Consider the following 26,712-nt stretch of genomic DNA (forward strand, 5'->3'; position numbering starts at 1 on the left):
GATCTCTGTAGATATTTTCCAAGATATATACGTAAGCATTCTGTAACCCTTGATTACCAATGCCTCTATGACTGCCGGTATCTCAACTGAATCAAATACCTTTTCGTAATATTTTCGTGTCCATAGTAGAAAACTAACATAGAAATGACACTAAAGCTACTAAATGTAGGAATCTAACATCCACCCGATCTTTTAGCAAGAAAAAAGGGCGAGGGTGTAATATGTGTTGCACTATGGTGGCCGGTTTCCTAAAGTCAGCTCTGCCGCAATTCATTAGTGTAATGCGGTAAAGCATACGAACGCCGCGAAGGCGACTTCGGTATTGTGTGAGATTGCACCGCGGCAGGCAATTTCCGGCCGAATTTTCTTGGAAGAAAAAAGATAAGAAAAGGTGCGTGTTAGAATCGGGTAACTGCCATAATCAGACGTTGTCAGCTACGGTTATTGCTTGAAAATCTTCCTAGACCAGGCCGAAAATAGGCATTTTAGACAGGAGATGACGGGTACGTGTTCAACGCATTTGCTGTCCTCTAAGCTCCACCAAGACATATGCTGCTACTAAAGGGTTTAATATTGGGGTCACCATGGGGATCAGGCGTGTGCATGCTGAATAGTTAGTTCAAATTATCCGATTTCTTTACAGAATGCATATTGCCAAGTGTACTTATTTATCTTTCCCGGTGACAGCCCTTTACCAGCTAACAAATGTTCAACGTTATTGCCCAGCGCAAGACGCACCTTTTACAGCAAAGCTGTTTATGTGGACCCTGTGCCGTCGTTGTCGGAGTTCGCTAAAACTATCATCATCCAACAATAGCTTGAGCATCATCGTCTTCTCTCACAGATTGCTCGCTCGGCACTAAGGCATGAATGCACTCGTGCCACTGCTCCCACGTTCACCGTCATGTTCTTCCACAGTTGGCTCTGTTGCTGCTTGTCATTCCAGCATAGAATTTCACTTCTCTTCTGTCATCATAATGGTGAGGCACGTTTTCGAGGGCATGAGCCATTGCTTATGCGGGTATGAGCCATTCATTGTCTTACATGACGAACAGATTTAATCTTGAAGCAATGTAATTTTGAAGAATCATAAGCAGTAATGCCGGGCAAATGCTGCCAACCATGCCACCGAGCAAACTCGAAACGTTAAATGCAAGCGACAACAGCGGACTGCGGGCATACCATCACTGATGTCGTGCTCTCCGTCACGGCTGAATGTGTGTGTAACCTCATTAAGAAACACAAAGACGTCAATCGACAAACCAATCCAACTAATAATCAAAACGAGTGCAGCACCCACATCTCCAGTGGGGGGCTTTGGATTAGTGGTTCTGCACATTCCATCCCAGCTACAACTATGAGAAGACCACGAGTAGTGCATACTCCTGAGGAAGAAGCTGCCTACCGCAAGTGTCAGCGAGAGTTGGCTCGTGAAGGGGCACGTTGTCGTAGAGCATACCTCACGCGCAAAAAAATAAATAAATAAACACTAGGAGAACCATAAAAAGAAGGCACTCCTAAAGCATGCTCACTACACAAATCACGCAAAAGCGAAAATAAGGTGGAAGAATGGCGAAACAAAAGATTTACAAGTTAAATTGCTTGCAAAGGTTGATTTGGATGGTGTAACACTCGGTGTAACTAACACAGCTTCGCTGTTCGACCATCTTCACGGACTGGAAGGTGCAGTGATTTTTGTATCGGAAGTTTATAGAGTGTTATCGCAGGTTCTATCTGTTGTCTATCTTGTCACAGAGCCTTGCACAATCCGATTGCATGCACGAGGAGAATAGCAGTATCATTCTAAAGCTTACACTAGCATAAATAGCCAATGCATTTGATCCGGACATACAATTGACAAGTATTCACGTCACTATTCTTAAGCAGAGTTTTACTTCTCTTGCTGGGCATAGGTTCGCCCAATAAACAGTTAGTTTTGCGACTTGTGTTGTGCCTCTGTAGTTCTTCACCGTCACGACACGACAGTATTTGCTCAGAAAGTGCTTTTCTTAGCAAAGGTGTCATCCTGCAATACAATGCCATTACCCAATATATTCACCCATGTGGCGCTTTAGGGCGCTTTAAGCTAGCTCTTATCCTAGTCTGGCTTTCATACACTGTTTATTCCCAGAAGTTTTTAGCTCACAGTGTCCAAGCTTCGGAGGGTCATGCTATTTAGTACACATGCTCTGGCGGTATCCCTTGCTATGAGAGGATAAGAACATCACAGAACAGAAGTGGAACTCAGCCATCAAGAGCTCGGGATATCATCATCAGCTTTGGGCTGTCCAGAGGGCCTGCAATGCGGCGGTTAGGTTAGGCCTAACTTTTCCCACGTGGGAGCAACCCGCGGTGTCGCCCTAAGAGGCAGCGCTTCACAGGATCCTTTCAATAAAGTTCTTCATATCCGTATCCATATTGACGATTACAATACTCCCTAATCCACAATTTGAGCACAGCTGTATACGTGTTTTCATTTCACGATATACTGGCTGGCGTGGGCAATCTGTCTTGTGCAGCAAGTTTCAAACGGAGTGGTGTGTGGCGCGAGTGCCTCGCTAATCTGGAGATCGCAAGAGCCAGCACGTGGGTGACGTGGGTGACGCAGGGCACAATTCACAGCAGCCATCGCCGACAAATCTACCAGATGATGCATGCTACTCTGGCACCGTTTCGTAGCCATCGTAGTTGCACCCTACTCTCCGCTTTCCTCCTCGCGTCTTTCATGCCCCGCTGCAATCTGCACTCACTTTCATCTTTTGTTGTGCTCGTTCGCTCGGTTATGCCGCCGACGCCGATGCTCGCTACAGGAACGGGTGCCTTAGAACTGCGCTATAAAAAGGAGCTGCCGTTTTCTCACTCAACTGAGCAGCGGCCCAGTGCCAGTCGGTGTGGCTGCACTGCCTCGGTACCGCCGGCGACACACCGCGTGCATCTTTTCTCCAGTGTGCCTAAGGCTTAACACGTTCGTGGGTCGTTGGAATGTTATTTAAGCTAGAACACTGGAATACGAAGCTATGAGCTTTAGAAATACCAGTAAAAGACCACTTCTGCAGTCATATTATCCAATTTCAGGTGAAAATGTGATCACAATAACTGTATGAAAATACATTGCTCTTATGGGACGTTGGCCAGGAAAAGAAAAAGAGCCTCATTATCCCGAAAAACGTATTATACAGAATCGTATCAACAAGATTCCACTGTAATGTGTTGGCTTCCTGTTCAACTTCAAGTAAATTTGTTGTGAGGGTAGCTTTCTATCTCCTCAGTAGCACTACCATAAGCATTACCTGATGTTACATTTTCCCAGATCCTGTCCTTTTTCTGTGGTTCCCTAAAGAATGTATTGACGAGGTTCTACTGCAAAAAATAACAATAATAGGGTGACGTGGAACAATACCAATGAAGAACCGTGACCGGAGCCCAAAGCAGGTCAAGGAACAAGATGGCAACATAGAAGACCAAGAAAAAAAGAAAACATGACAAAAAGCAGAACTGAGATGCACTTTATAACTATTCACCTTATGGAGTCCCCCACTACAGAGATGCACTTTTATAACTATTCATCTCCTGGAGTACCCCACTATGGTGCGCCTCCATCATGAGATCGTGGTTTTGGCACATAAAACCCCAGAAATTATTTGATTCAATTAATCTTACAAAAGTTCATGATAATGTTTATAAGTTAATTAAACCCAATATCCAGTTACGTCCTTGAATGCAAGAAATTCGAGTACTGTTCGATCGACGTCATGCAAAGAAAAAGGATAATTCTAGTACACTGCACCGAAAGAGGCTCGGTGATCAAATAGACATTTCCTTCTCTATTAGGTGCCCATGTGACACATTTCTAATATGAAGCTGACAGCCTTAGCATGCAATAAGCGCATGCGCTGACAAGTGTGGGTACAAAAAGATGAAGGCAACAAAGCACAAGGTACAACAGAGAATTAGTTGGGATGACTTATTAAACTTACTGCCAGGTCGACAAGGTGAAGCTTGCCAACACGGACATGCTGCCTACCATCGAGACCGCACTCACTGCACTCCACCGTGATTGTGAACATGGCATGAGAACGAGAACTGTGCGCATTCATGTTGGTTGCGCCCACAGCCCCTGAGAATGGGAGATGGTATGCTCAGCAAAGTGCATGGGTGACCAATAAGAAAAGGAACACTTGATTTATGTTCATGGGGCACTACAGAGCCGCACTAAATCAGACTTAATTAACACTAATTACCCTGGTAAAGGATTATTTCAGAGCTCTATTTTTCTTCATCTGACACAAAAATGTTGCGTTTGCTGGAGAAAATAAAAACGGAACTAAAATTTCTTGAATTTCATGCCGAAACCCAAGTGCTGGGTAAGTCAGCGTGATATCCTGAATTTAAAGGCATTTGCTTGCACTATCCTGATCCCTGTAAGTGTAAACAAAACAGCACATGGCCAGACTTCACAGCCACGTATCGAACCAAACCTGCGCAGGCGACTAGAGATGTGGCTTCATGTCATCTGCTACACTTCACTTCACCGCATTGGAGGCATGACATGAAGGCATGCCTCCAGGTGTCACTGCACCTGCGCAGGCCTGCTTTGATGTATACGTTCGCACTCACGGCAAGGTGCTTTGTGAAGTGCAGCCATGAGCTTCCACGGTCATGCTTACAGGGATCAAGACAGTACATATGGGCCATATTGGCATCGGAGAAGTTTTTAAAATGTGCTAAGTTGAACTTTTGGTTTCCTTAGAAATCAATGTAGCTTTTCTTTACTGATGAATAGTTAACAAGATACAAGCAGAGGCAGTCAAAATCTGTGGCCTGATGGAAAATTGGTGCAAGAACTTCAAGGTGGTGTCGCCTGCTGTCTTTTACTTCTGAATTTTTGTGGCTTGCCAAGCCTCCTCTGACAGTAAGAGTGGCCATTTCACTATTGCAAAAGTGTGATTTAGTAATTACAGCATAACTTAAGGGGACACTTAAGGCAAATACTAAGTTGACGTGGACTGTTTAAATACTATTCCAGAAACCTCGCAATGCTTGTTTCGTGCCAAGAAAAGACTAAGCTTACGAGAAAATTGTATCTGAAGGGTCTGAATACCTTTTTCAGAATTCATATCTCCCGCCACCCAACCGGGAGAGTGGTGATGTTGCATGCGCCATCACCACCCTTTGCTGCTGTCAGTGAGTAAAACTGCGCCTGACAGACGGTGGCATCGAGCCAAGACAGAGCAGCGGATTCGCCGCTGCAGCTTCTTTTTGGTCAAATGCTGTAGACCGTTCGGGCATCCCGCGACATCACACGTAAGTTGAATTCTCTGCTACTTACAGTTTGTGCAAGTTTCGCAAGCCAGCAAAACCAGCGCAGCACTACACGATCAGGAAAGTACTGAAACGCAAAAGTGTGGGCGACACAGAGTCTAGCGAAAATGAAACCTTTCGACTGCCTGCGTCATTGTAAATGGTAATTTCAATGAGTTCTTTTTTCTAAGCATGGAATGGAACTGGACAAGTAGCATTTTATTTCATCTTATAATACCATACGAGGATGTTTTTTGCGACGAGTAGTGAAGTACTAGTGACAGAAATTAACTGAGGAGTGCTTTCGTCATCAGACAAGTGCTTGAATGTCCCAGGGGGAGGCTCTAATCATGTCCTGCATTTACCTCAATTATTAAGGCCCTGCTCGCGGTAATATTGATGCCTTAGAGATTCTCGAGCACTAATTTATCACTTTAGTTCGTATTAGTATTTCCCTTTAGTGTCCCTTTAATATTCCTCTTTAGTGCCCCTTTAAAGACCTTCAACTGTCATTCTTATCACTCTTAAATAAAAAGAAAATGTCATTAAGCAGTTCTTTGACCCAAGAGCACGTAAGCCTTGAGTTCAAAAATCCCTCATGTTGACTGAATAGTGATCAGACATTCCCTTTAGTAATGAAACACCCTGTGCTCCTTGCAATCCACCTTAATGCATACAATGACCACTAAGTTGTAAGCACCAAATGGTCCTCTTATGATGATGATAATATATTGTGCTATACAACATACAAGAACCTCACACGTCATCATCAGTGGTAGCATGCACGACAAAGAACACAGCATGACATGGCTGTAGAAACGCCTAAATATAATAGTGGCTGCGTAGGGGCTTATAACATGTGTGCGTTAAAGGCACATATGAGGCTAGATATGTTTCAAGCACTTTTGTTCATGAGAGGCCAAAGAAAACATACAAAAATAGGTGTTTCTCATGCCACCTTCTGCTTATCTACAGTCTTAACCAAGTCCGACAATGCACAAACATTGTATTTCCAGTTCTCTTGCCGGCCCTTATCAAGCATTTTAATCATTTGTTGAGAGAGGTCTGGTGAGGAGTATACTACCACTCCAGTACTGGACGTGACCTTTTACAAAGAAATTCCTTCTCTCTCTCTATCATAAAGCTACAAAAGAAACATATTAATGAACTTGTTCACAAAAAAGATAAAAAGGGTTTCTTTCAACACACATGCAAGATTTAAATTAGGGGTGTGCAAATTTCAAAATTTTTAAATACAAATTGAATGCAAATACTTAGCTTCGAATATTGAATAATGATATAAACATGAAGTTATTAGCAAGCTGGGTTAATCTCTTATGTTAGAACACTGCAGTTGCATTGTCAATGTTAAATAATCTAGACTAGTAAGACATTATACAAAACATGGTGTATATGGCTTATGTTAACTTGGAAAATGTAGTAATTTCCACTAGTTGCCCTCGGCAACCTGTGCCTTATTACACCGCATCAAGTGCCCATAAACTCGGAGGTATTTGACCCTGTGCCAGTCGTCACTCATCGCACTTGCTGTCAAGCAAAGAGCTCAGAATAGGGGGTGACGCTGCAAAAAGAAAAAAAAAAAAAGAAAAAGTGCACCCTCGCTGTCCGCAAACCCGTGCCCCTTGCTTCTGAGAGGCTCGCTTTTCCGCATAGTTTTAATGTTGAGTGGCTAAGTGTGCTTTACGGGCAAAACTTAGCTAGCAGCATGAAAGCATCGCAAAATTCAGCACAAAATCGGCCCAATATTCTTATGAGAGAAAAACAAATGCTAAGAAACGTGCTTGCTTCCGCACAGCCAGCAATATATTTGATTTGATATTTGTATTCAACTGAATATTCAAACATTTTCGAAAATTATTTTTTGAATTGAGTATGAATATTAAACATATAATATTCTAACTTTCCGAATATTCGCACATCCCTCATTTAAACACTATTTTTCAAACACATGGTAACGAAACAAATGTAAATTCCAAATTTAAGTAATGGTTTGCCAAATCTCAACAGCACAATATGAAATGAGTCGATAAACATGGTTCATATTTCCAATGGCAAAGGCAAAGAAGCTATGGCGTCTAGATGAACAAAGCTCTCACCCTTGGCACTATATGTGCAAACTCATAGAATAAGCACAGACTCGGCTTGTGATAGGGTAAAATTTGAGAATTATTTCATTTGGTTTGAAAAGTCAGAATGGCACAAATTTTGCCAATAGATGCCTCAGTCTCTTTATGTGCAAACTTTCACACAAATTTGATTAAGCTGGCCTGAAGAAGTAGATCATGTGCCTACCAAAGTATACATTGCTTAATACTACACAGGCATACATTTTGATGTCACTTGACGGATAGTTTGAACAGTGCTACACAAAATATTCTAAGTGGCCTCACTATTTTTGTTTCCAAGTGTCATGATTCGATCCAGTTCATCTGCTGTTTTGACGACACAACTTGAAAGTCCTTTGACATATACACCAATGTCCGGCCTTTCCTTAACCTGGAGAAGACAAACAGACATTACATTACTTCCCTGGGACAACAATTATCAAGCTGCAACAAGACAGCCTTTGCATGGTGTAAGGCGCATACTTCAAGTCTTGCATTTTGGTCCTTTGCTAGAAGATCTCTGGCCTCTTCATTGTAAATCTCAAGGTATGATGCCCTCACTAGGAACCTTGAAGAAGCAAACTACAAATTAGTATACAATTGACAACCATACATCATGAACTAGCACCTTACTTCTTGTCACCCTCGGCTTTAGCAATGTGTCCAAAGATATGTGCAAATGAGTTTGGAATGATCCCTTTTAACTCTGGCACTGAGCGGTCTCCCACCATGGTGAACGTCTTTCCTGTACCCGTCTGGCCGTAAGCAAAAATCGTGCCTGCAAAACGAAAAGACAACACAGGTACGATTGAGTCAAACATTACTAGTCCGCTAGTTGCTCCCAGCAAATGAAGTTGCTTTGAAGTTGGTTTAATTAACCCGCTTGTGAAAGGGCGTTTGATTATGTCATGTTGTGGTTTGTTGTTGCAACTTGCACCACAGTTGCCATGTTTATTCCCTTTCTCACTACATTAGTTTGTTGGGAAATAGAGAGGGCAAAATCATAATTTTTGTGCAGAGGCCACATTGTTTGCCAATCACTTTCAGGAACGTCACTTAAAGTATGCATTATCTAGATAAACCAGCTAATGGGATGCAGTGTAGAGAGGGGGGGAGGAGCATTCTGCAAGGGTCCACCTAGTCTGCTGTCAACTTCTGCCACCGATGATCGGCGGTAGCTGTACCAGTGAGAAGGAGGCTGGCTGGAGGTGCTTGTCTCCCTTGTCACTGGTATACCAGCCCAGCCAATCCGCAGTTCAGCAGCAACCAAAATGGATAGTCCACTAGGTGGACTCTTGCAGAATACCTCCATGGTCGCAGTGAGGGGGCGTCACATTGGACATGTCATGAAAAAGTGAAAGTGTCCTCAAAGCAACTGACCAAGATAAAAAAAAAAAAAATTTAATGGCCCCTGGTGGATATGCAAGACGAAGTTAAAAGGTTTACGCAAGCAGTGGCTTCCTTGAAGTAGGCAAACTCCTTTAGACAACATTTATTTTAGTTGAAGATAGCTACACATGTTCCAAATGACATCAGCGATTGGATCTGCTTAAGAGGAAGCTTCAGCTCGGGCTCAACTCTGACACGGCCTATTAAAATACATGTGCAATGCAAAAACGCTTTTCTGAGATAACCCCTGGGCCGATTTTAATAAAATTTGTTGCATTTGAGAGAGAAAGTTAAATTCTAGTGACTGTTGGAAGTGGAATTTCGATTTAGGGCCTGAATTTTGTTGAAAGAATTTTCAAAAATCCGAAAGCTCAGAAAAAAATAGGATCACTAAGTTTACAATTTCATAGCTCTCGGTCAAGAACAGATATCGCGGTTCTGTAAACGGCATTCATTAGATCATTCAAAGCGGACAAATTCAATATGTCAATTTATATATTGCGTAAATTTGTTATGTTGTGTATAAGTGTTCTGCAAAAGCTGTATTTGCATATTACAGAATATTTTGGGATTCATGTGTAAAACATCAATTTTGTCCGCTTTAAATGTACTATGAAATGCAATTCACAGAATTGTGATATCATTTTTCATTGCATCAGTTACAAAGATGTAAACCTGATAGCTTCGTTTTCTGAAAATTTGCGATTTTTGCCAATCTTTAGTAAAAAATGGACAACCTAGATCGGAAATTCAAAACCAACAGTCACTATATTTTAAGTTTTTCTTTTAAATGCAACAAACCTTGTCAAGTTTGGTGCAGTGGTTGCCGAGAAAAACGAATTCTCCTTTTACGTGTATTTAGATATAGGAGCACCTGAGCTAAAGCTTCCTCTTAAACTCTATAAATTTATATATATGCAATGACTCTGTGAGTCCAACAGATATGTGGCCTGTCGGTGGCGTGCTCCAAGAGTACGCGCGCGAAGTATGCATGCAAAATATACACACACGGTCTTCCCATACTTGCCACATTGTATGTCCGAGCTAGAGTACTAGAATTCGGGCATCGCTTACCATTATATCCTTCGAGCACGTTTTCGACGATCGGTCTGGCTGCCTGGTTGTATACCTCAACTTGCTTGGAATTCACGTCAAACACGGTGTCAAAGGTGAACATTTTAGGGGGTACATCTCCGTGTGCCCCATTTGGGTTGGTAACCAAGACTGTCCCCTGAACAGTGTCAACCTGCAGTAAGAGTTCAAATATATTCAGTACAAAGGCGGACACGGTAAAACAAAAAGGAGAACTTACCGCCACAATGTCATGACAGCCTGCAGCCTGCTCCTTCTCACTGAGAGGGCGGCATCGGACCACGACGCGTATATTCTCGGCGTCGGCGGACATAATACGCACTGCAAATAGAAATTGAAATAGCAGGCTCAGTATCTGCGCGAGTGATGGGACAATCCCAGCACCTAAGCTTGGCTGCACAGAATACTTGAACGATATGTCATTTATAGGCGACAGTAATATCACACTTCAAGAAGCCAAAAAAGGAAAAAAAAAAAAATCTAGCGACGATCGACAGGTAGCATTATTCGGACACCCGCAAGCAAATGAAGAACTCGAATGACCATAACACCGTGATGTAATCCAATAGATAACGCTTGATTAGCTAAGAAGTAGCTTGATCTTCTTAGCGCAGGATTGACATATCACTTGCAAAGCCTCCGCCGTTTGTACCGGTTGGTTTCCAAGAGCCCGACACTCAAAAACGAAACAAAAATGTCGTAGCAAAGTTGGCTCAAAGCCTTGTTGGCGAAATCCATCCACAGTAGCCAAATGCAGTCAAGTCAAGCCATGTGCGGGTGTGCGGTCGCCGTGATCAACTTGTGTGAACTGCAACGGTGCCTTTGACCTAAGCAGCGAAGCAGAAAACGGCCGAACATTTATTAATTGTGCGTCACAACTCCATTACGGAGGGTTTGCATCGAACGTTCTATGTTGGAACTCCCAGCGCAAGTGACTGTGCCTTTTACTATCCTCACGTTGGTCTTTACTTCCGCGCTCCGCCTCTTTGATGGCGGCGTCCTAGATAGCAGAAACCAGAGCGCAGAAGCTAGCGAAAAAACTGTGCCAGAAATAGGAAAGTTCCTCCAAGGCATCATCTAAGAGCAATGGATAAGGCGAAACAAGGAGAGCCAACATCCCACAACAGCCACGGTCTAAAGCCGGCCAGCGTTGACTCGTTGGAAGGTTCCGAAAGTGGCTCACTAAACTCCAAACTCGGCCCGCGGTCGGTGGGCAGCCACAGCTCCCATTCGCCGTCCAAGTCGCTCTGCTCGTCATCTTCAACATCCACGGAAAACATGCAACTCACGCAGGAGCTCAAGGCGAGTGTGGGTTTCTTAATGTACCCAGCACATATTCTGAAGCTCTGCACGCCGACATGACGTCTCCCACAAAAGATCCGTGATCACTTTTCAAGATCTTTTCTTCTGTTGTCAGTGTTTCACGTAAGACTTAACGAAGGCAAAGTTACAATAGGGAGCCACCGATTCAGAAAGGTAGCCTGCGTCTGAGGGAGGTCAACGCTGCTAGCAGATGTTTTTGTACCCTTCGAAACAGCAAAACCCTTGCTGCGTTTTATTGCGGTTCATCTCACCGCACAGCTATCATTTCCTTATTTTTAATGAAAACATTTAAATAAAAACACACACAATGTGCCTATTATCCAAGCTTGCTTGAGATTAGCATCGTAATGGTAGATGTCAGCTTGCACATTTTTTCGCACGATCGAGTTATCGCTGGCCACCAAACACGAGAATTTTTTATTCAGTGAAAGCGACAGTTGCTGTCAAAGGCTTTAGTTGCATCGTTTGTCCTTGTTTGGAACCACCCTGGCAGTTGCATAATTTACCAACAGTCAAGATGAGAGGCACACTAAGCAGCACATAAAGCGCCTTAGCTGTCAGTGTTTATTTTTGTCATTAAGTTCGCTTCACTTGCTTCAGATGCGAGAAGTGTCCAAGGTGACAAAGACGCAAGAGCCTCCTTTGCTTCCTGGAGAACAGCCACACGTCGTTCAGAAAGGTGACGGGCAGCTTCTTTTATTTGCCGGTGATGATTAACAGTATGTTTAAGAGTTTACGTCTGCTTGCATTGTGAATGCCTTAGCAATGTGAATGCATTGTTATGTTACTGTGACTGCAGTGTAAACGTCCTCTCATTCTCCGTTTCTGGTCACATGACAGTGCCCTAAGCTGTTAAAATATTTTGATTAATTCAAAACCTTGCTTGAGTTAATTGGATTCAAAATTCACTGAGAACACTGCATGCCTACTAAAAGTTTATGAAAGCTTTAATTGACTGGGATTTTGAATTATCTCGTGTCAACTGATGTTAAACAGCTCAGTAAGAGGCCAGACCATAAAGAAACGTTAACAATTTTATTGAAGTGCAGTAGATGTGACATCGACTTGCCTTGATATGCAGCACGAGATGTCACCTACCTGTGTCCATTTCAAGGCCCCATTCGTGGCTGTCTCTTCATCACTAACTACAAGCTGTACTTTCGCAGTGTTGAGAAGGTAAGGGCAACAGTTTCGACATGCTTGGCATTTTAGTTGAGGACAGCCACATGCACGGTGGTGTCTCAAAACTTTTCCACATAAGTGACAGAAATCATAGAAGGTCAGCCTCTCTTGGAGGGGGCAATGCATTAGTATTCAGTACAGCATAACTTCCACATTTCCTCTGCTTTATGGGAAAAAGAGTTGGGCAATGTGACAGCTAATGCAGACAGTAACTATTAATGAAGTGTGTATCTGGACACCTTCATTTCATATTGAAACTGCTGTGACTACTTTAACGCTAACAAGGTGTTTCCACCAAAGAGCAAACAATACCGTAGATACATGTAAGCCTTCCATAGTCAAAATTAATCTGGAGCTCTCTACTGATGATACATCTATCAATCAATGATACATCTATCAATTTCTTGGAGGTGTCCAACTCCGCAAGTAATTCAGTTTCTCTTTGTTTTCACTGCTAGGCTATGCAGCACTCCAAATCAATGACCTCCCCCATCCAATGCCAGCTGTCATGGAATTCTTGTTGCTCTGACACACAGATCAAGGGAAGACTGTAATGCTGGCAAGGCTATGAGGACAATGTACACTGTCACTCATCATCATCAACCTATTTTATATCCACTGCAGGACGAAGGCCACTCCCTCCGATCTCCACTTATCCTGTACTGCACCAATCGATTCCAACTTGCACCTGCAAATTTCTTAATTTCATCACCCCACCTAGTCTTTTGCTGTCCTCAACAGCATTTCCCTTCTCTAGGCAGCCATTCTGTAACCCTAACAGTCCACCAGTTATCTAACCTACACGTTACATGACCTACTCAGCTCCATTTCGTTCTCTTAATGTCAATTAGAATATCAGCTGTGCCTGCTTGCTCTCTGATCCACACTGCTCTCTTCCTGTCTCTTAATGTTACGCCTATCATTCTTCGTCCCATCGCTCTTTGTGCGGTCCTTAACTTGTTTTCGAGCTTCTTTGTCAGTCTCCAAGCTTCTGCCCCATATGTTAGCACCGTTAGAATGCATTGTTTGTACACCTTTCCTTTTAATGATAATAGTAAGCTTCGCTAGGAAAGAGCAGCTCCAAAACCCAGGCATTGCAGCCTATAGAGCTTCTCTATAATGTCAGAGTAGCAATACTACAAGAGCTTAACTTTGCTTTTGTTAGAATCTTTGTGAGTGAATTCTCGCAGGCAAAGCCACCGTGATGGCTCAGTGGCCATGGCGTTCTGTTACCGAGCACAAGGTCATGGGTTTGATTCCTGGTCGCGGCGGCCACATTTCATGGTGGCAAGATGAAAATATGCTCTTGTACTAAACAGGTGTGCGGTAAAGAGCCCCAGGTGGTAAAAACGAATTCAGAGTCCTCCAGTATGGCCTCTCTTGTAACCCACTGTGCATTTTATCGATGTTAAACCCCACAAGCACAAGTCAAACCCCACAAGTCTGAGTCAGGAAGGACTGGCCAAGTGCTTTTTTGGCAGACGTGATTTGGACTCATTCCTGCTCTAGAGTCTTGCATCTTGGTCCAAATTATCCCCTTAAGCATTTACATTATTTTTTTATTGAACATGAGGACAGTGACCCTCTTATTAGAATTCCAATCTTCAAACTTTATCAGCCTTTCGTGTAACCTAAAAGCTATGTGAACATTGTGCATGTAAATAAATCTATATAAATTTTTCCGACATACCTGTTTAACACATTAAAAATTGAATGCATGGCACACTTCTTGTATTATAACTTCCCATTATACCTAACTATGACAAGTAGCTGTGTAAGAAATCAGTATTAAAATTTTGAAAGTACCCATGTGACTGCTTCCTCATGAAGTACTCATGAAAGTGCTCATGAAGCCTTTTGAATGTGTTGATTTCTTGGTTGTGTTAATGACTGATTTTTCCCAGAACAGCAAATTCTGGTTGAACCATTTGCTGGGCCTGTGGTTGTATACTCATAATGAGTCACATTTTGTAATTAACGATGCATGGACTGCCAGAAAAAGTACAAGGGTGTTAGTGCAGTGATAAGCATAAGTATCTGATAGCACTTCTTGCATATTGCCTTCTTGGCAGCTTGTGCTGGTTAGAGAGTTTTAGAATGGGTGCCCCAGAGAGCTTTGCATGTGTTAGTGTTGGAGCACACAGGAGTGAAGAGATTTAGAATTGGGACAGCGCCACTGCAGTGTCAAAGAAAAGCTAGTGGAAATAAATAAAATATACCATTTATGATTAGAAGAATAATTTTGCCTTTCGTGTTTTTACGTTTAATTACGATTTAGAGGTTTTTCTGTTAGCAGCAAGCAATTAGTTGCGCTTAGTTTTGAGTAGCCAACTTTACATGCCTTCACCAGCCAAGTTAAAGGGACCCTGAAACGATTTTGATGATTTTCTACAAACGTACTGAGTCTTAGAGTAGGTCTTTCTGATCATTAATTGATGCATCTAAGTGCTCCGCATAAGGCGCATAATTTATTATAAGGTTTTAAACATGTACATCGCTGCCAATCACAGCACACTGCTCGGCGGAATATTCAGCTGCCCCTACCCATATGACGTAAATCACCCAATTGACGTCGGTAGGGCGAGCTATCTGATTGGCTGCCCAGAGCGCATCATCGATAATTTTTCCACCTTTAGAGAGAACAAATTATGTTCATAATAGTTGGAATGTTAGTTAATTTGTTTCTATAAACAGAAAGTAACAGAAAGAGAATGCAAAAGAACAATTTCTCGCTAAACTTAAGCACTTCCGGCACAGAGCAAGCTTCGTCTGCTTGTATTACAACGTGCTCCATTTTGACGAGAGCTTCATGGTCAGAGTCGGTCTGTCTTTTCGCGAGCACTATGATTCGACTTTGTTGCATTGTGGACTGCAAACATAGCGACTGGCAAGCTGCGACATCGTGTCCCTCTGCAAGGCAGCAGACGAACGGACTGGCTGCAGCGCATCGGACTACCGCTATCCGATCGGCATGAGGATTTGCGCTTTTGCGGCAATCATTTTACACCGCAAGATTACTAACGCAACAGCCTTTCGCGAGCCCAGTATTAGGGTAAATGCAAGCGCAAGGGGACAGGGCCTGGCCGTTTGACTGTGTCGTTTCGCAGGATTAGCAGAAACGCAAATGTGAATGGTCTGCACGGTGCAGCCACCTGGTGGCACAGAGCTCAACCACGCACAGTAGCAGTAACGAAATATATTCTTCTTTGCTGCTGGTGTACATTTTTTGCAGGAGTGTAATCGTTAACATGTTGTTTTTGTAAATGTTCAAAATGTTTTACACTTGGTTAGAGCAATATTAGCTCTTTGTTTGGCTGGTTAAGCTCTGTGCCAACGGGTGGCTGGACGATGGAGACCGATCAGGCAGCTCACGTACGTCTACACTAAAGTTCCTACATCAGCTTGAGTTTATGCCTCCACCGTTCTGTCAAAACGGTCAGCTCACCTGTGGTTAGCGGAATACCAGACACGTTCAGCGCTGCGACAGAATGCTCACAACACATGCTGCTTCGACAGCTCTCGCTTGGAGTCGACTGTCAAGCAGCTGGCGGAGAGTTTGGAAAGGTTTCATGCGCTCACTCCTAGAGAACTGGAAGTCGACAACACGATGTGCCATCATGACGTAGAGCCAGTAAAGGTGGAGCTTAGCCCCGATCACTCGACGAACGAGTTGAGAAAATGCATGACTATGGAGGAGGGTAACTGGCAATCGTCTGTAACTCTCTTAATATGAGACATTTCACAGAAATTGTGGTGCAGATGATAAACTTTAGCTGTACCCTATGCGTCTACAAAATTTGTCCGAACCGTGTCAGGGGCCCTTTAAGCCGTATTCGGCCTATGAGCCATGAAATCGACAATCAAATTCTGAGTTAACGTCATCTAATGAATCAATCTTTATAACACATGCTAGTTGAAAGAAAGCGATAACAGCAGTCAGTTCTCCTAGCTTGCGAACTTCATCTGTCGCCACGAATCGAGCCGAGTTTGGTGCTAGGTTAGATCTGTCACTTCGATGGGTGCTGCCATGTTTGCTGGTGCAAAACTCTCACCTTTAGGGTTCCCGCTAAATCAGTGAAATAGCGTGCCCGAAACAAAACCCAAACACAGTTTGCGGCTCGCGCATGTGCAGTGGCTTTGACGCTATTTCTTTGGGGCCCCAAACGTTTGAGGCCCTTATTCTAAAACTCTCTATTATGATGTTGTGTTTTGAACAATCTGGAAGTGATTTAGTCGTTTAATTACTTGTCACACTTGACTGATGATGGCGCTTTTAGTGCAATAAAATGTGGCAAACACATCGCGGCAGTGGATATCATGAGCTCTATGATTAGAAAGTCACTAAATAAAGAATAACGAAGGGTTAAGTGGGAATAAAGGGTCGTGTGAGACAGTTCCAGACTTATCTACTTCTTTCTTTTTTTTTTAAAGGTCTCAGTTTGGCCTGTTGTATTTTTAGTGCAAACACATGTTGGCCTCACCTCATGGCAACTACACTTTTTTGTTTCTCATCGAGTGTTAATCCTTGCATAGGCAAATTTTAAAATGATTCCTGAAGTATCCAAGCTCGTTCATTTGAGTTGTCATAATGTATAGCTTATTAGTGCTTCTTCATGGGCCATTCTGTGGAAGGATGGTTAGAATAATTATTTCAATGCCATACTTTTTTCCTCTCACAGAATTCCCGCTCCAAACAGTTCACTGTAAGTGCACAGGCGTTCTGCCACTAGCTTTTTTTTTTTTCTGTGTGTGTGCTTTGTAATATTCTTAAATTAGGTCATATCTAACACATGAAAAATAAAAAAAACTATGCCTGTGCACACTCTCTGTCTATTGTTGCTTGGGTAATTAAGAATAGATTTAAGTGTTTAATTTTCTATCTAACTACTAAATAAACAGCGTAAACTGAAATGTCATTTATGCTGGTATGATGTAACAACTCCTTTCATGTGATTCTATTTAATTCTTATCATCTGCCTATCAAGACTGACTGGCTGTAGCGATAATGTAGGTGACTTGCTGCTCGGGGCACTTATTAAATGCAGAAAGGAATATAACTGAAATGGAGTTGTTACATCATTCCAGCCCCACCGGGCAATTGCATTGCACAGTACAGTATGTTGGTTTCGCCTCCATTTTGTATTCTTGCGCTTCTAGACATAAATGTATCTTAATATTTGCCACGCTCTGAAAAAAACAAGATTTTAAATATCTACGAGAAATTCAGTGAAAAAGCTGAGTGGGTGTCATTGCATTTAATACCCATAGACTTCTGTAATAGCTGCTCAGTTTTCATTAAGACTTTACGCAAAATGTCTGTGTGTGGCTGTTGCACAGGTAAATTATTTATTTTGGCTAACATTTAAAAAAAATTAGCCAACTTTCCTCCACACAGTAGAACTACTGTATAAACCAATAAATGCTAACGGACATAGTACTGGCTGTGTAAAATTCACCAACATAAGCCTATGGCTACAGCTCAACTTGGCTAAGCTAGGTTTGCTGCTTTCTTCACAGCAAGATGGCTATTTTCTGCTCCTGAGCTTTCCGGCTCATACTCAGGATAACTCTTCCCTTCACAGTTTTTGCCATTCAAGCTTCTATGCATGCCTTTTATTTGCTATTATAATGCTTTATATTGTTTATACCGCATCCTCATAGGTCACTTAGTTTGTTTATTATGAATTAATGCTCTATTTTCAATGGATACTTAGCGTCTTGCACAAGGGATCCTGATGGCATACCGCCTTGCACACTTATTCTCTATCTAGATGATTGTTTTGGGCTTCATTGTCTCTTTTTGACTTTCCAACCAATCATGGCAGGAGCCGCGGTTCACACTGGAAGTCCCGCTTGGCGTCGTGAGTCGCATCGAGAAGGTTGGCTATGCGTCGAGTCGCGGAGAGAATGCATACGGCATTGAGCTCTTCTGCAAGGACCTGCGCAGCTTGAAGTTTGCCCACAAGCAGGAAAACCACTCGCGGCGAGACATCTTTGACAAACTGCACAAGCTGGCCTTCCCGCTCTCCAACAACCTGGTGAGTGATGACTCACATGAGCAAAAACATTGGTCTTAGTGTTCAGAAGTGGCATGCAACAATACTGAGGTATTGCAGTGTTGATGTTTTTTTCTTCAGCATGAGGACCAGTACAGGGATGAGAGGAAGAAAGGACAAACAGAGCACATTGTTTCACCCCTGCACTGTTCCTCATATTCGAGTGCATACAGCTACCATCAGACTTAATCCAAGAATTGAATACATATCTGTAGCGGCTTAACTTTAACAAAAACAGGCTGTGAGGATCAAGGAAAGGGGATAATTTATTTACTGAAATGCAGAGAGGGTGGCCTGTGCTATAGCTTGCCTTGGCCTGATACTTCACACTGGGCATGGAGGAGAGGTTGAGGAAAAGGAGCGATGATGACGAAAAGAAGGAACTGGGTTTATACAAGCCTACCGCATTGCAGCCTCTCTAAAGCCATTTGTATAGTTAAGTGGATGGTAAGTAGCCTAGAGCTGCTCTTATAATCACGGCTGCACTGTTTGCGTCAGGCCAGGAAACCGAAACAAAGTCCCCAGATAGTGGCCTGCTATCAACATGTGCAACTGAAGAGGTCAGTAAACATTGAATGCTTTGGAAGGAAGACACATTGTGCTGTGTTGGAATCTCAGCGCTGACTCCCGTTATTGCAATCGCACCGCTGGCACGAGTTGTTGCAATCTCAGCGCTGACACCCGTTGTTGCAAATGGGTCGCAAGCCCCAAGGGTAGCGTTGGCCTGGCGGCCTGGGGCACAACTGGAAGCATCCGAAGGTGCTGGCAAAGGATGAGTCGACTGCTAACAGAACAACTTGTTTATTCTAGCATCGCAAAAGAGCGGGCGGTCAGGTCGATTGAAGTGGAGAGACGGGAGAGCACGTTACTCGACAGAAGAAATCGGAGCCTCTCTCTTGGCGTCCGAGGGCAGCTGCTTTTATAGTCTCGGAGTCGAGGGGAAGAAGGAACGCCTCGTCAGAGGCGCACGTGATGCGGGGCACGGACAGGCTGAGAGACATGTTGAGACGAGTGTAGTGAGGCATCCGCCGAGCCGGCGCCGGTCAGACCTCCTCGCTTCACACTTGGGGAGCTCCTCTCCCCAGCTGCCGCGCTTTGACAAGCGTGGGCACCACCATTCACACACACACACACGCACACTTGAAGACATGTGGCACTGAAACATGCCTGGACGCGCGTGGCGGGGAGGCGTATCGGCGGCGCTGAACGGGCCAAAATGTCCGCCGCTTTGAACGAAGCCCCGGTGTCCGTTGCATCCGCGCTGGCTATACCGCGCGTCGTAGGCGAAACGTAACAGCTGGTACATTCAGTCACCCCAACAAAAAGTCTCCAGTACCCTCCACAGGGGAAGCAGGAAGGTGCTTGAGCTGTGTTTGGGTTAAGTATGATGGTGACTGGACCAACAAGCCCAAATAAATGCTGTTTTGCACTAAATTTTTTTCTTGTGAGGATTCCACTTAAGTAACCTCTAATATCCACTAGAACCTGCTTACAATTTTTCATGGTTATGCTAGAAATGCATTGTAAAGAATTTGCACAATAAAGAAAATGAAATATAACAAATAGACATCTTCGCAGAGGCACTAAAGAGAAATGTAAAACTAAATTGCATTTAAATGACGCTTCTGGAATACCAAAAGGGTATTGTTACTATGAACACAAGCTTACTAAGCCCTAAAAAATGCAAAACTAAAAGGCAGGTGGCGATGCCACCCTCATTTGTTTGCCTTCACTCAGTGGCACAGGGTTGTAAATGTGTATTGAAAGCCATTCAGTCCACTGTTCACACTGCAGTTGGTACTGATAGCACTGCGTGAATATTCAAACTATCCCATTTTCTTTTTTCACCCACTACAGCCATTGTTTGCCTTTGAGTACGGTGGCCGGTACTCTGTGAATGGCTGGGCCGTGTACGACCCGTTGGCTGAATACCGACGTCAGGGCCTGCCCACTGAAAGCTGGCGGCTGAGCCGTGCAAACGAGAACTACCAGCTGTGTGACACCTATCCCGCCATTGTGAGTTGAAGCACAGTGCTTCAGAGTTGACCCATTCAGCTGTCTTGCATACAGCACATACTTCTTGATGCATGCTGGCTTGTATATGACTGAGCCCAAGTGTTGCCTCTAAACACAAAAGCATTTGGAGCATGGAATCTGTGAAAATAATTTAAAATTTGTTTCAACCATTGCCTGCACTCTCAAATCTAAATGTGCAGTGGATGCCTCCGTGCACGACCATCACATCGTTCACCAAAATTTCAGACTGAGTGGCGAAGTCACAAAAAAATGTAGTTATTAACGCAAAAGCATTAAGAGCCCCATGTCGTGAAAAATCTGGCGTCAGCGTCCCGCATCCATTGTTGGACATCGCTTTGGCAAAAAAGAATTTTGAACCACGCATACCCAACCACACAGGCCCTCCATGTGGCACAAGGAAATTGCTGAACTAATTGAATTTCTCAAGCTAAAATACGTAGAAAAATCGTAAAGTACGACTTACACACAGCCTACAGACATGATAGCATCGGATTGTAATTTGAATATACGAGAAAACATAATTCTGTTATGCAAAAACTAAAAAAAAAAGACACGATCCCCTTTTTCAGCATTTCTGCCATTTATAGAGCGACAATGGCCTTCCAGATTTCGCACGCACAAATCTCAAAGGCCATAAAGTGGCGCATTTGGTTCCTTGCAACATCTCCAGATGGTGCTCGCCTCCGCCACATCACAGCCTACGCAAGAGGCCGTGTTTCTACCAGAACGCTCGCCTTTGTGCATAGCGTTCACTGCCAGCGTTTCCTGGTAAACATTACGGTTAGATAAGCTGCAGTTGCCAGAAAGCGTGAGAAGCACTTGGGGATTTTTTAATGCTGTTGCGTTCAACTCTTTAAGGCAAAGCTTAAGCGTTCTCAATTTCTTGCAGATTCCTTGCTCCACAAGCTCTTGCCGTAGGCTATACAGATGTACTACTCATGTTTTAACACATTGTTTCGGAAGAAACAGCTCAACATACATATTTAATACAGTTTATAAGAAAGCACATAGGAATTTTTTTTACAGACCTGATATCTTCCTTAAATATTAAGCTGGATATTTTTTTTATTGTAATTGTGGCAAAAGCTATATGTGGCTTTACTTGATTGGTCCTTGGCTGTAAAAGATGTCAGTAGATTTGATATGGTCAATTTTCATTCATTCAAACACGGTGAGAATAGAAGAGTCAATTCGAATATAATATGAAAGTGATTAAGAATGCACAAGTTCTTTCAATGAACAGATAAATCTTGTAGTCAATTTCATTGTATTTGTCACCACACTAGATCTTTAAAGGGACACTAAAGGCAAATATTAAGTCAATGTGGACTGTTAAAATACCATTCCAAAAATCAAGAAGTGCTTGTTTCATGCCAAGAAAATACTTTGTTTAAGAGAAAATAGCGTCTGAAGAGTGCAGATACCTAGATACCTTTAGCCCAATTCAAATTGCCCGCCCATGAGAAGATGGTGCTACATTGTGTGTGTGTGTGTGTGTGTGTGTCTGTCTGTCTGTCTGCGTGTGTGTGAGAGAGAGAGAGAGAGAGAGAGAGAGAGAGAGAGAGAGAGAGATCAAAGACATAGCATTGTATTTGCCACTGCAGCAGCTTTTCCTCAAATGGTGTGAACCGTTTGGGCATCCCACGACATCACACAGAACATGGAAACCTCTGCTACATGCATTTTATGGAAGTTTAGTGAGCCAGCAAAACCAGCACAGCACTATGTGAGAACGAAACTACTGAAACGCGAAAGCATGGGCGGTGCAGAGTTGAGCGAAAATGAAACCGTTCAACCGCCCGCTTCATTGTCACGGGTAACGTCAGTGAGTTATTTTTTCTAAACATCGAATAGAACTGGACGGATAAGTAGCATTTTCTGCCGTCTTATAATGCAATGCAATTATCTTTTTATTACGAGGAGTTGAGTACTAGCTACAGAAATAAAATGAGGAGTGCCTTCGTCATTGGGCTAGTACTTGAATGTCCCTAGTTAGTCGCAAGTCGTGTCCTGTATTTATCTCAATTTCTCTATTACTAAAACTTTGCTCTTTAGTTTTTACTAAAACTTTGACGCTTTAGGCATCCTTGAGCATTGATGTATCACTTTTCCTTTAGTGTCCCTTTAAGGGAGTGCTACTTCATAGCTTACATACTATTCTATTCATAAACACGTTTGTTTTATGGTCAAAACTGAAGAAACTGCTTTAATATAAGCTTTGTTATGATCGACTTGTCCGGTACGAGAAGCATTCAAACGGGCTTCCCCACGTCAACATAATTGCCCTCTTCTCAGAAACGGCGTCGGCCTTTTCCACGAGCTGACACAAAAGGATAGAAGAAGAAACCGACAGTCAAGACGACGTCACCTTTTTCCCCAAGCTGACAGAAAAGGATGGGCAAAAGGATAGAAGAAGAAACCGAATGTCAAGACGGCATCACCCTTTTCCATGAGCTGACACCAAGGATGGACAGAGGGAAAGACAGGCTCTGGAAGAAGACGGCCAGAGGTTATTTGAGGCCGTGCTGGCCTCAAATAACTGTGTAAATAAGAATTGCTCGAGACTCAGATGAGAGTCGCATCCATGTACCAATGAAATGAATACAATTTTTTCTACTTTTTCTCATCGCCGTGATGCCTGGCTTCGTCGTCCTTTCCTGATTCCTGCGGGGAAGACCCACCTTACCCGGTTGAGATTATATCAGCTTCGCGATGTATTTTTTAATCTTCTAGGCCTTGCATGAGTATATATTTGAGTCCCAAGTAGGGCAATGGCCATTAAAGAGCTCACTCAAACATGTTTATATATGCTATTAAACTACACTAATAAATAGTTATTGTTTGATAATGCCATCACATTTTGTTGTTTTTGTTTGCCACAGCTAGCCGTTCCAGCTGCAGCTGACGACAGTCTCTTGGAAGCCGTGGCTAGTTTTCGAAGCCGGGGTCGCATTCCGGTATGTTAGCTTCACTTTCTTTTCTGTATGTCATTCATGCACTTGAATTTTCATACGAAGTTGAGAGCACCTTACGACTGTTAGCCAATAAGACATGTCCAAAAGCTACATATAATGTCATGCTCATGTAGAGTCAGAAATGAAGTGATAGACTTTATCTTGGGCAAAATGATGCATCTCGCTATAGCCAATGTGCTGACAGCAAACAGGCAGTTATGTATGCTGCTGCATGTTAATTTAGTGCATACAATCAGGATTACCAGATATCTATCTGTGAAACCTGACAAAAGGCTGAAGTTAGGCTTGTTCGAGTAAGCTCATTTATTGCATAAGGTATTTCTTCAACAGTTTGACCGAACAAGCGCCAGATGTTTCCTGATGTTCTCAACTGATTGCCACTGCTGGCCTCAGGTGCTGTCCTGGATCCACCCAGAGGGACAGGCAACCATAACTCGTTGTAGTCAACCCAATGTTGGCGTGAGCGGCAAGCGCAGCACAGAAGACGAGAGCTACCTGCAGATGATCATGGACGCCAATGCACATTCGCATAAGCTCTTCATAATGGATGCTCGACCTAGCGTGAATGCTGTGGCCAACAAGGTGAGCTCGCCCTAGTAGCCACCAATATTATAGCCACAGCTGTATCAAAGGTGCAGATGTAGCCCTTCCTTGCATGTGCTGCCACTTAAGCCTCGTGTGACCTTTGGGGAACGAACAGTTGAAAAACAGTGTTATAAGAACACTTACCAGAGTGAATTAGAAAGTGAAATAAACTGAGTCACTTAAAGGGGCCCTGAACCACTTTTTATCAAAGCCAAGAAATGCATTTGAAGTCAAATTAGACAATTTTAGAAATACTTTGCTGCAAAAAGTACTTCAATGTGTTCAGCTAGAGCAGAATTATTGGCAGTCAAACATCCCATTAGCGGTGCTTCCATTTCTTGTTCAATGACTTGCACTGCAAAGGCTACAGTGGATTGGGGCATGCCCGCAACACTCCGCCTACTGAACATCATCATGGCGCACACTTCAACTTTGATTTTGGATGTTCACGTAGACGCCATGGACCCGGCACCCCGTGGTATCTACGTCATGTAGCAGACCGCAGCTACGTGCAACTGCAGTGCATATGCGCAGTGTTTGCTTTTTGCAAGATTGTGCTTAAATGCCTGCTCGTGCTCACATGCCCCAGTTTGGCTGTGCTACGTGGTGCAGACTGACTTGTTCCTGCACCTGCTTGACCGAAGGATAGTAACCACATCAAACGTGTGCATTTTGAAGTGCTATAAATAGCTCAAACGAAGCAAAGTTTGCCAAGGCGTCGAATTAGGAGCAGCTGTGAGTGATCGCGTGCTGGCAAGCGTACGTGCGGTCTCACCTTAAGCTACACCTAGGTATAGGCTAGTTGAGTGCTCAGAACTAGTTGAAATTAGCCAGACCCAACAACTATGACATTGATAAGCAGGGAGGCCAAAGTTTCATTCCCATGCGGGCGGCCATGGCCAAGCATGAGTCGATGAGCAGATGATAGTCGGCTTCTTCCAGAAATGTGTAATTTTTATTGAAATTCGAAAGCAAATTTTCGCTTAGTTACCCTGTTTATTAAACTGCATCAATAAATATGCGCAGTAACAGTAGCAAAAAGCACACTGATACAAACACTCTTCTTGATTGATGTCAGCTATTGGCCAATAGCAGCCGCATATGGTAATCTGCTATACAGGGTGTTTTCTTTAGCTGCACCAAATTTTTTAAATATTGCCTATGGCAGGTAGCATATTTCTAACCCTTGGTGTAAATTACTTGATTAGGAGGCCATTACTTTACAAGAAATTGAAACGTTGAATCAAATAATTAATGTAATTATGATAATTAAATTTTGATTATTTACTTTAATCAGCCATGTGGCTATAATTGGCTATAATACATAGATTGAAATATGTGGTGTAAAATAATCTAAAAATTAATTAGCATAATTATGTTAATTATCGGACATTTTGATTTCTTGTGGAAGTAATGGCCGCCTCATCAAGTAATTTAGATCAAGGGTTAGAATTGTGCTATTTGCCATAGAGCTAAAGAAAAACACTCTGTATTACGAAATAAAGCATCTAGGAAGGAGTGAGGAACAGGCTTCTGTTGAAAAGAGAGTATGAGGGAAAGGTGAATTCGCGCTCTGTTTGCGAGCTCCACGCACTGCGCACAGCTGCAAAACTTGGCTGAGATGTTCACAGCTGTGTATACTATCCGCGAATTGTGTTTTTCAAACAAGCCCAAGGGGTGTTACAGGACCCGTTTAAGCTCCTCAGCTCTCACGCACTTCCCGCATCTGCGCAAATATGGCGCAAGATTCTTTTGCAAATTACCAGCTCAAGAAAGTATGTCACGTCATATTTGTGAACCGTGCTCATGTAACGTGATAACCTTTTCTCCTCCTTTAACCCTTCATTAGGAAGTCTGCTTCATTAGCAAGGTATGATCCTCACGTCACAATTATAACTGAAACATGGTTACATGATAGTGTAAGTGATGACATGATAGTGAAGTCATCCCATCGAATATTTAGACGTGATCGGTCGTGCCAAGGAGGTGGCGTTGCAGTTACTGTAAAACGCACGCTCTCTGTTGTAGTCCAGGCACAAATAGAAGACCACGAAAGCCTTTTCTTGGCTGTAAACTGCTGGGGTCACGTCTTCACAGTGTGCGCAGTGTATAGGCCTCCTTCTGCCCCTCTACAATTTTTACTTAAACTACATGACCACATGTCATCGAATGTACGCGGTAAAATAATTATGGCCGGAAACTTTAACTTGCCATCAATCAACTGGTCTTGTAAAAACATAATCGGTCTACTGGATAATCCGCTGCCCGACGTAATGCCGGCATGTGACCTGGAACAACTTGTGCATGACATGACCCGTTGCAGTGAAAGTGGTAATATATTAGATTTGTTTTTTGTTAGCGGAAGCCTAAATGACCATGACATCACAATAGAAGATGGCATGTCTGACCACAGGCTAATATCACTTACATGCCGGCTTTCACATTGTCTTGGAAGTTCCATGCCAGCTTTAGAGACAGTGAAATATTTCCTTAAGGCAGACAACCAGTCAATACTGGATGAGCTTTTAAACTTTGTTGATTGTCTACCAAAAGTAGACGCAGCCACATTATGGTACAAGTTCAAGGAAGTTGTTTTGAGGTGTATAGAAAACTTCGTTCCTACTCGACGCATCCGTTATAACTGCT

The 26,712-nt window shown here is 43.1% G+C and overlaps 2 protein-coding genes across 5 annotated transcripts in view; one reads left to right on the top strand and one right to left on the bottom strand.

Annotated features, from left to right (window-relative positions):
- The window catches only part of Klp64D (kinesin-like protein 64D), a 46,953-nt gene extending 36,356 nt beyond the window's left edge, over positions 1–10,597 (bottom strand). Inside the window, exons 1-7 of one of the 3 annotated variants that reach the window (XM_072287785.1) lie at positions 10,460–10,597; positions 10,129–10,229; positions 9,891–10,062; positions 8,061–8,205; positions 7,911–7,995; positions 7,713–7,818; positions 3,978–4,117 (exon numbers count right to left, since the gene is read on the bottom strand). In XM_072287785.1, the coding sequence (XP_072143886.1) occupies positions 3,978–4,117; positions 7,713–7,818; positions 7,911–7,995; positions 8,061–8,205; positions 9,891–10,062; positions 10,129–10,221 (741 nt within the window). In that variant the 5' untranslated portion in view covers positions 10,222–10,229; positions 10,460–10,597. Of the gene's footprint in view, positions 1–3,977; positions 4,118–7,712; positions 7,819–7,910; positions 7,996–8,060; positions 8,206–9,890; positions 10,063–10,128 lie in introns of all 3 variants that reach the window. The other 2 variants (XM_072287784.1, XM_055073613.2) reach the window with 2 other exon arrangements.
- Positions 10,598–10,684: 87 nt separating this feature from the next.
- mtm (phosphatidylinositol-3-phosphate phosphatase) overlaps positions 10,685–26,712 on the top strand; it is a 34,021-nt gene continuing 17,993 nt past the window's right edge. The window contains exons 1-8 of one of the 2 annotated variants that reach the window (XM_050184005.2): positions 10,685–11,210; positions 11,832–11,910; positions 12,313–12,407; positions 17,093–17,116; positions 18,239–18,451; positions 20,327–20,485; positions 23,389–23,463; positions 23,875–24,063. In XM_050184005.2, the coding sequence (XP_050039962.2) occupies positions 10,995–11,210; positions 11,832–11,910; positions 12,313–12,407; positions 17,093–17,116; positions 18,239–18,451; positions 20,327–20,485; positions 23,389–23,463; positions 23,875–24,063 (1,050 nt within the window). In that variant the 5' untranslated portion in view covers positions 10,685–10,994. The remainder of the gene's footprint in view (positions 11,211–11,831; positions 11,911–12,312; positions 12,408–17,092; positions 17,117–18,238; positions 18,452–20,326; positions 20,486–23,388; positions 23,464–23,874; positions 24,064–26,712) is intronic. The other variant, XM_050184006.2, reaches the window with a different exon arrangement.

Source organism: Dermacentor andersoni, chromosome 4, assembly GCF_023375885.2.
Source record: "Dermacentor andersoni chromosome 4, qqDerAnde1_hic_scaffold, whole genome shotgun sequence".
In the NCBI taxonomy this organism is placed as follows: Eukaryota; Metazoa; Arthropoda; class Arachnida; order Ixodida; family Ixodidae; genus Dermacentor; species Dermacentor andersoni.